The sequence below is a fragment of the Globicephala melas genome, chromosome 3 (assembly GCF_963455315.2).
Source record: "Globicephala melas chromosome 3, mGloMel1.2, whole genome shotgun sequence".
Lineage (NCBI taxonomy): Eukaryota > Metazoa > Chordata > Mammalia > Artiodactyla > Delphinidae > Globicephala > Globicephala melas.
Genome location: NC_083316.1, coordinates 50,725,427 through 50,735,717, shown reverse-complemented (window position 1 = coordinate 50,735,717; position 10,291 = coordinate 50,725,427). Strand labels below are relative to the sequence as shown.

The window sequence follows — 10,291 nt, the reverse complement described above, 5'->3', positions numbered from 1 at the left end:
CATAGACTGAACTGTTCAAGCCTGATCAATCTCAATTTGTTTGGATGGTGGTAGTATTTTTAGTGCCATGAGAGGTTTACCTACCTTATGTTAAAATATGCTTATTGCATTATCAGATATATGACATCACAGCACAGGAATGTTGAATTAGTAGTTCATAATAAAGACGCAGACATAGAGAATGGACTTGAGGACACGGGGAGGGGGAAGGGTAAGCTGGGATGAAGTGAGAGAGTGGCACGGACATATATACACTACCAAATGTAAAACAGATAGCTAATGGGAAGCAGCCCCATAGCACAGGGAGAGCAGCTCCGTGCTTTGTGACCACCTAGAGGGGTGGGATAGGGCGGGTGGGAGGGAGATGCAAGAGGGAGGAGATATGGAGATATATGTATACATATAGCTGATTCACTTTTGTTATACAGCAGCAACTAACACAACATTGTAAAGCAATTATACTCCAAAAAGATGTTAAAAAAAAAAAAACCAAAAGAACTTTTTGTTCTAGGTTACACAAAGACCACCTAAGTGACTGAAATAAATAAGCTTACTTCTCTGTGCTTTAGGTTTCTCACTTTTAACATTGGAATACCTACCCAAATTCTTTCTTATACTGGGATCATTCAGATCTTTAAAAAAAAAAAAAATCAATAAGGGAAAACTAATTCCAGGGATTACTGTAATAATAAATAAAAATAAATATCAGGTTTTCTTTCTATAAACCCAAAAGCCTATTTCTAACAATTCTTTTTTCCAGACATTAAATTAGTTAATGACAATGAAAAAATTTAAAAGCCACTCTTTATTGCACATTTACAATATATTTGACAATGTCCAAGTTAAAAGAATCACTAAATTAACTACATTTTGGACATGCATTGTTCTTTTAGGCTACTGAGTGTCTGTCAGTAAATTTTTAATTTCCTCAGGTGAATAATCCTGCAATTGGAAAAGTGTTAATATATTTTTCTAAGTATCTACTGGTGGGAATTAATCTCAACTTTTTTTTTTTTTTTTTTGCTTTTTTGTGTTTAATATTCTGTTCTTGTAATAGTTTAAAATGTTGCACTAACGCTATTATTAGGCCTCTAAAAAAAAGGATAGTCAGCTATCTTGGTAACAGAAAGGGACATAAGGACATACATAGAGATAATTGGAAACCAAAACTGAATATACCCTGCTAGATTAGTTCCCAGAGGATATGGTTTATCTTTAATGTATATAACTTGCCTGAGGATAAGTGATGATTGACTAAATATATTATCATTAATGATAATATCTACTCAGATTATCATTTAATTTTACATTTTTTACTATTTTTAAGTGGAGGGAAAACCTCAGTCTTTAAAATCAAGATAAATGTAAAAGTGACATTGTAAAATTAGAGCCACAAATCCCAAACCAAGAAGAACTATGAAATTAACAGTGTGTTGTTGCTAAGTGCTAGACAGATTAGCTCTTGAATAAAGTTGAGTTTGTTACATGAAAAACATTCATAAATAAGTCCATTCTCAGATTTTCTATAAACACCAACAATTTATATAATGAAACATTATAAAAACTTCAAAGCACATTTAAAAAAATGTTTAAGTAATTGTTATCTACATCATTTGTAATTGTTCAACCATAGTAAGGTATGAAAATTCCTAAAATGGAAAGAAAAAATAGCAAAGAAAGCAGAAAACAATGAATCCAATGACCCAGTTCACTGAATAAATATAGATGATCACCATATCCATGTCAAACCACCATCCACGGCTATCATCCTCAAAGTGCAAATAATCCATCCTATGTGCACCATGTGGAAACTGCCTTCTTGTAACTGGAGCTGCACGTCTGTGGAAACCTAGAAGATACATGAACATATTATTTAAAGCTCATTAAATTCAGTTTAAGTTCTCAGAAAGGAAGCTGCATTATGAACAGAAGTATCATGACCAGAGCATATCTTGATTTCATTGAGTGATATATTGTATTCCTGACAGTTTTTTTTTTTATTTTAATGATAAGCAACTATCAGAAGTCTTTTTTTTTTTTTTTCCAGTTAAGGGTTTTAAGGAGGGACAGTAAAATTAGCAAAGAGCATGGAATATGGAGTCAGGAAACGATCCTTTTTTTAAAAACTGGAGTATAGTTGATTTACAATATTAGTTTCAAGTATATAACATAACAATATTTTTATAGATTATACTCCATTTAAAGTTATTATAAAATATTGGCTATATTTCCTGTGCTATACAATATATCCTTGTAGCTTGTTTATTTTAATACATAGTAGTTTGTACCTCTTAATCCCCTACCTCTTCTTACCCCTCCTCCCTTGCCTCTCCCCACTGGGAACCTCTAGTTTGTTCTCTATATCTGTGAGTTTGTTTCTGTTATGATATATTCATTCACTTTATTTTTTAGATTCCACATATAAATGATAATATACAGTATTTGTATTTCTCTGTCTCACTCATTTCACTAAGCATAATATCCTCCAGGTCCATCCATGTTGTTGCAAGTGGCAAAATTTCATGCTTTTATTTATGGCTGAGTAATATTGCATTCTGTGTGTGTGTGTGTGTGTATATGTATCACATCTTTATCCATTCATCTGTTGATGGACGCTTACACTGATTCCATATCCTGGCTATTGTAAACAATGTTGCTATGAACATTGGGGTGCATATATCTTTTTGAATTACTGTTTTTGTTTTCTTTGGATATATACTCAGGAATGGAATTGCTGGACCATATGGTAGTTCTATTTTTAGTTTTTTGAGGAACCTTCATACTGTTTTCCATTGTGGCTGCACCAATTTACGTTGCTACCAACAATGTACTAGGGTACCCTTTTCTCCAAATTTGTTATTTGTGGTGTTTTTGATGGTAGCCATTCTACAGGTGTAAGGTGATACTCATTTGCATTTCTCTGATGATTAGTGATGTTGGGCATCTTTTCCTGTTCCTGTTGGTCATCTATAGGTATTCTTTGGAAAAATGACTGTTCAGGTCATTTGCTCATTTTTTAATTATTATTATTATTATTTTTTGTGGTACACGGGCCTCTCACCGTTGTGGCCTCTCCTGTTGCGTAGCACAGGCTCCGGATGTGCAGGCTCAGTGGCCATGGCTCACAGGCCCAGCTGCTCCACGGCATGTGGGATCTTCCCGGACCGGGGCACAAACCCGCGTCCCCTGCATTGGCAGGTGGACTCTCAACCACTGCGCCACCAGGGAAGCCCTTAATTCGTTTTTTTTTTTTTGATATTGAGTTGTATAAGTTCTTTATGTATTTTGGATATGAACTCCTTATTGGTCATATCATTTGCAAATATTTTAGGAGACTATTTTTGATCTGTCATTTGGGGCAAGGTAATTTATCTCCTTGGGTCTCAGATTTCTCATCTATATCATCTGATGACTTAATTCAAAAATTTGTGAGGCTCATTTTTTGATATTGAGCCACATGAGCTGTTGGTAAGTTTTGATCAATCCCTTGTCAGTTGCATGATTTGCAAATATTTTCTCTCATTCTGTGGGTTGTCTTTTCATTTTGTTTATGGTTTCCTTTGATGGGCAAAAGCTTTTGAGTTTAATTAGGTCCCATTTGTTTATTTTTGTTGATTTCCATTACTCTAGGAGATGGATAGAAAAAGACATTGCTGCGATTTATGTCAGAGTGTTCTGCCTATGTTTTCCTCTAAGAGTTTCATAGTATCTGGTCTTACATTTAGGTCTTAAAATCAAAATGGATTAATTTTGTGTATGGTGTTAAAGAATGTTCTAATTTCATTTTTTTTTTACATGTAGCTGTCCAGTTTTCCCAGCACCATTTATTGAAGAGACTGTCTTTTCTCCATTGTATGGTCTTGCCTCCTTTGTCGTAAGTTAATTGACCACAGGTGTGTGGGTTTATTTTTGGGATTTCTATCCTGTTCCATTGATCTATATTTCTATTTTTGTGCCAGTACCATACTGGTTTTTTGTTTTTAAAATTTATTTATTTTTTATTTTTATTATTTTTGGCTGCATCGGGTCTTCGTTGCTGTGCACAGGCTTTCTCTGGTTGCAGCGAGTGGGGGCTACTCTTCGTTGCAGTGTGCGGGCTTCTCATTGTAGTGCCTTCTCTTGTTGCGGAGCTTGGGCTCTAGGCACGTGGGCTTCAGTAGTTGTGACACGTGGGCTCAGTAGTTGTGGCATGCGAGCTCTAGAGTGCAGGCTCATTAGTTGTGGCGCATGGGCTTAGTTGCTCCGTGGCATGTAGGATCTTCCCGGGCCAGGGCTCGAACCCATGTCCCCTGCATTGGCAGGTGGATTCTTAACCACTGCACCACCAGGGAAGCCCCTACCATACTCTTTTGCTGACTGTAACTTTGTAGTGTAGTCTGAAGTCAGAGAGCCTGATTCCTCCAGCTCTGTTCTTCTTTCTCAAGATTGCTTTGGCTATTCGAGGTCTTTTGTGTTTCCATACAAATTTTAAGAACAACCTAATCAAAAAATGGGCAGAAGACCTAAATAGACATTTCTCCAAAGAAGACATACAGATGGCCAAGAGGCACATGATCAAGAGGTACAAGATGTTCAACATCGCTTAGTAGAGAAATTCAAGTCAAAACTAGTGAGATATCACCTCATAAAAGTCAGAATGGCCATCGTCAAAAAGTCTACAAGCAATAAATGTTGGAGAGGGTGTGGAGAAAAGGGAACCCTATGCACTGTTGGTGGGAATGAATTGGTAGAGACACTGTGGAGAACAGTATGGAGGTTCCTTAAGAAAGTAAAAATAGAGCTACCATATATCTTGCAATCCCACTCCTGGGCATATATCTGGAGAAAACCATGGTTCAAAAGGAAACATTCAGCCCAATGTTCATTGGAGCACTAATTACCATAGCCAAGGCATGGAATAAACCTAAATGTCCATTTACAGGTGACTGGATAAAGAACATGTAGTACATATATACAATGGAATATTACTCAGCCATTAAAGAAAATGAAATATTGCCATTTGTAGCAACATGGGCTGACTTGGAGATTATCATACTAAGAGAAGTCAGACATAGAAAGACAAATATCATATGATATTGTTTACATGCTGAATCTAAAAAAAAATGATACAAATGAACTTATTTACAAAACAGAAACAAAGTCACAGACTTAGAGAAGGAACTTATGGTTACCATGGGGGAAGGTGGGGGGAGGGATAGATTGGGAGTTTGGGATTGACATGTACACACTGCTATATTTAAAACAGATAACCAACAAGGACCTGCTGTATAGCACAGGCAACTCTGCTCAATATCTGTAATAACCTAAATGGGAAAAGAATTAGAAAAAGAATACATACATGTATATGTATAACTGAATCACTTTACTGTACACCTGAAAGTAACACAACATTTTAATCAACTCTACTCCAATATAAAATTAAAAAATAGCAAATGAAAAAAAATTGTGAGGTTCAAATGTAAATTATTTTCCCATGAGAGCATTTTCTAAATTAAAACTTCACGTTTTATTTTTACAACCCTCACAATTAATGTTTGTTAATTCTGATCACCAACTTAACCTTCTATCTTATACCTTGAGAATTTCACTAAGTCATTTGTGCAAAATTCTATAGGAAAAATGTCTTATGTTTTAACACCGAATAAACTGGACAGACAAAATGATACTCCTTTGAAGAAATTGAGCTATTATTATGTTTCCAAGCATGGACCTACTTAAGGAGATTATATAAAAAGTAAATACTGAAAGTAAGCAATAGTCCATTTATGACTAAATGAATATGACATTTCTGAGAAATATTACATCTCATTGTGAAATGCTGTTCTTTTTATTTTGTGATACTTATATGCTAATTATTTACAGTTTGGTATACTCAGTGGCAACCTGTTTTTGTTGGCTGACCAACACTGAATTTTGTTTTTAGAGACCTTCAAAATTATATATTTTTTAAGATGAATAACGTGATTATTAACCTTTGCTTTGTAGTTATCTACTGCCTACTAATGTATTTCTGTGCTTATTAGTGTTGGTGAGTGGGGACAATACAATAAACTGAGCAGAAAAGATATATTCTAGTACTTGCTAGTAACTCTGGTGGTAAAGGCTCCGTGAGGCTCAAGCTTGAAGCAGATTCTGGTTCATCTATTTTAATAACTCGTTATGTAACAATAACGAAAGTAATGTTAAATATTATGCTCTAGATCAGGCTGCTTATTTTGACAGAAAGGCTGCATTCACCTGAGTATTAGTATGGTTAAAGTAAAATTTCTTTGATCAAGAATAATCCTAAATTATTGTTTACATATGTTTTATTTTCTATTTTAAAATAGAAAATGTATATCTTTAAGGTGTAAAGTAGGATGATTTGATATATAATATAGTGAAATGATTACTATAGTCAAGCTAATTAATATATCCATCTCCTCACATAATTATCTTTTTTGTTGTTGCGACAGTTCCTGCTGTCTACTTTATTAGCAAATGTCCAGTGTCTTTTATCAGATTTATGGTTCGTATATATTTTCTCAAAATCCATAGGTTGCCTTTTGATTTTGTTTCCTTTGCCATGCTGAAGCGTTTTAGTTTGATGTAGTCCATTTGTTTATTTTTCCTTTTATTGCCTGAGCTTTTGTGGTCACATCCAAAACAAAACAAAACAAAACACCCAAACAAATTGCCAAGGCCATTGTCAAGGAGCTTATCCTGTATGTTTTCTTGTAAAGTTTTATGGTTTCAAATCTTACATTTAACTCTTTAATCTATTTTGAGTAGATTTTCGTGTATAGTGTAACACAGAGGTCCAGTTTCACTCTTTTGCATACAGCAATCCAGTTTTCCCAATACCATTTATTGAAGAGAGTATCCTTTCCCCATTGTGTATTCCTGGCACCCTTATTGAAAAGTAGTTGATTGTGTATGTGTGGGTTTACTTCTGGGCTTTCCATGGTGTTCCACTGGTTTATGAGTCTGTTTTTATGCCAATACCACACCATTCTGATTACTATAGCTTTGCAATATAATTTGAAATCAGGAAGTGATACCTCCCACTCTGTTCTTTCTCAAGGTTGCTCTATTTGGAATCTTTTGTGGTTCCATACCAATTTTAGAATTGTTTTTTCTGTTTCTGTGAAAACTGCTGTTGGTATTTTGATAGGAATTGTGTTGAATCTTTATTTGGCTTTGAGTAGTACAGACATCTTAACAATATTCTTTTTTAAATTTTATTTTTTTATTGAACTATAGTTGCCATACAGTTATATAATTATAAAAGTTACAGGTGTACAATGTAGTGATTTACAGTTTTTAAAGTTTATACTCCATTTATAGTTGTTAAAAGATATTGGCCATATTCTCCAAGTTGTACAATATATCCTTGTACCTTATTTTATACCTAATAGTTTGTACCTCCTACTTCCCTACCCCTACATTAATTCTTTTAATCAATGAACATGGAATAGCTTTTCATTTAGTTGTGTCATCTTCAATTTATTTCATTGATATTTTATAGTTTTCAGTGTTTATTTGTAAATTACATTTACTTATGTAGATTAAAAACATGAAATTAAGAAGGATGAGATAAATGTTAAGTGATATTTTACAATAAATTTTATAGACATATTTCAAGTAGGTTTTTAATAATTTCTAATGTTTTTGGCTGACTTTCTATCATATTTTATTTTTTTAAATAATTTTTATAGCTTACAAAAAGCTTATACTAGAATGATGTGTCAGCTCTTCTATTTTTTTGTTTGCCTTATCAGTATTATCATCAATCTGATTTCTTTATAGGATTCTGTTTAAGTTTCTGTGCACCTTGTGCTGGTAGTTTAGCTAAAACTAGATAATATCTAAAATCCATTTAACTGGTCATATTAAACTTCAAAACATTGCAACACCTGCAAAACTAACCAACTAATGAAGTCAGCTATTCATATTGTCAAACTTACAGTTTTCCTCGGCTAACATTACATACCATCATAACATGTAAGTAAGGATGCCAATGTCAGTCCTCACTAAGTATTAGTAAAGTTTAACTTTTCTTCTGTTTCAATAATCATAACAGAAATTTTAATGTTATTTTCCCACATTCCAAGGGACTGTCTCGCACCAGCCTGTAGGCATTCTATTTTGGAGAGCATATTTAGGGGATTTCAATCCTAACAGCTATTTACGACTATCTAACTGCTGTTCTCTAAACTGTACTCTGTATCTTAAAAGGAAAGGGGACTTTCTGTTTGTGTAGGAAAGAGGGGAAGTGGGAAGAGTTTTTCTCACATTCAAAAATTATTCTAATACATAAACACAAGTGTTCCCAAAGTAGTTTATATACCTTTTCAAAAACCTTTCACAAATATAGGCTGGAAAACAGGTAACATTGTTACTGGAAATTATTACCATTACTACTGTATTTTAAAATATGTGATTTTTCTGTCCAAAAGGAATATTTAGAGGCCTTAGATTCTTCAGATTCAAAACTTTCAGTTGTTTGGGTCAAAGAATAACTGTATTAATGGCATAGCTGTAGAAAACAGTAGAACTGAGAGTAGACAAGGCACAAAAGATGTAGAATTATGAGTATGGTGATCAAACATGCTGGTTTCCCCAGGACAGTCTCAGTTACTCTTATGTCTTGGTATAATTACTAATAGTGCCCCTTTCACTCTGGAAGTGTCCTCATTAATGGTAATTTCCTTTATTGGTGGAATGAGGGAAAAAGAAGGCAGTGCAGGGAGACACCGAACTACAAAATTTCTAGCTCTGAACATCAGAAGGTGATGCTGACCCAGACGGCTTATGCAATGGTGTTTTCATAGGTAAGGTGGATAATGATCATTACTTGGTTAATCTCTTAAAAAAATTTTTTTTAAGTGGGGAAGGAGTGAATAGGTGTTTGTAATAATTTTGGAATTTCCAAAGCTGTAAATTGAATGAGAGGATTGGAATTTCTAAATCAAAATCAGACTAAAAGAAAATGACCTCACTGACAGTTACTTAGTAAATATTATATTGATTATGAAATTAGAAAAATTGCCAGAATACTAATCACAGAGATTAACTGCAGATTCCACTGTAAAATGACGGCAATGAAAGTACCTAATTCATTGGGCTAATATAAGGATTAGATGAATTAATACATATAAAGCACATTCCTGGCTGATAGTAAAGTTTCAATAAATTTTAGATTCTTATATTTTTATTACTATCGTTACTGCTACTTCGAATATGAGGAAGAAGCTGCTTTTCTTGTCAGTTCTTGTTCTTCATATTATTATGCCTACCTTTTCTGAATAAATCAATATGCTTACCATTGTTTGTTCAAACAAATGCTGAGAAACTGTTTCCTTCAAGTATGAGTTGATTTCTCTAAAGCAGTTAACCTTAAATAGACTGTCAGAACATCAGATACTGAAAATATGGAATTGATTAAAAATTTAGGAAGAGTATATGTACTATCTCTTAGAGGCTGAGGATTTAAAGATATTTTAAGACATGGTTCCTGTCTTAAGAAACTCATAGTATAGAATAGTTTCTCAATCTTTTTTTTTTTCATTATCACTCCTGTAAGGAGAAAAAAAATATTAAATTTAAATATATCTCAAATTAAATATTCTAATCAGTAAATCAAATTAAACCAAATTTCTCCTGAATGAGAGAAATTAAAAATAAGGAATAAAATTTGTTCAGGTAGCGTTGAGCTCTTGAGAGCCTCAAATGACTGTAATATCTAAGATTTTTTTGGTGCCCCAAGAACCAGGTTTTGCCCCCATTTAAAGTGCATGGCCTAGGAGACAGTACACTTAAAACCATTGTAATAAGTCAATGTATATATTTTAATATATACAACCACTTCATTCCAAAAAGTGATTTGGATTGGAGTTAATGGAGTGAGTGAGAAGCTTCTGTACCAGGAATTCACTTTTTCACAGACTTAAGCACAACTTATTATTAGTGATAACCTGATAATAATTAGTTTGTAATCAACACATGGTTTAAAGAATAGCCAATATTACTAGTAGATTTTAATTACGCTATTTTAAAGTAAAGGACACAATAAAGACACATACTCTTTTTTTGCCATAAACTATTAGGAAAAAAAGTGTAGTGCAGTGAAAATCATACTCCTCAAGGAATCAGAAGATTTGGATTCTTGTGCCAATATTAAACATACTTATTATTTGGTCAAGTCAAAATAGTTTCTCTATATCAAGATGTTCATATGGTTTTCTTTAATCTGTTAATGTGATGAATTCAAATAGATTCTTTAAAATGTTGAATAATTTTTAAAAAATCT

General features: G+C 33.4%; 1 protein-coding gene across 4 annotated transcripts in view; it reads right to left on the bottom strand.

Moving 5' to 3' along the window:
* Positions 1-1,004: 1,004 nt before the first annotated feature.
* RNF180 (ring finger protein 180) overlaps positions 1,005-10,291 on the bottom strand; it is a 280,386-nt gene continuing 271,099 nt past the window's right edge. For all 4 annotated transcript variants that reach the window (XM_060295817.1, XM_030844068.2, XM_060295818.1 and 1 more), the window contains one exon: positions 1,005-1,849. In XM_060295817.1, the coding sequence (XP_060151800.1) occupies positions 1,650-1,849 (200 nt within the window). In that variant the 3' untranslated portion in view covers positions 1,005-1,649. The remainder of the gene's footprint in view (positions 1,850-10,291) is intronic.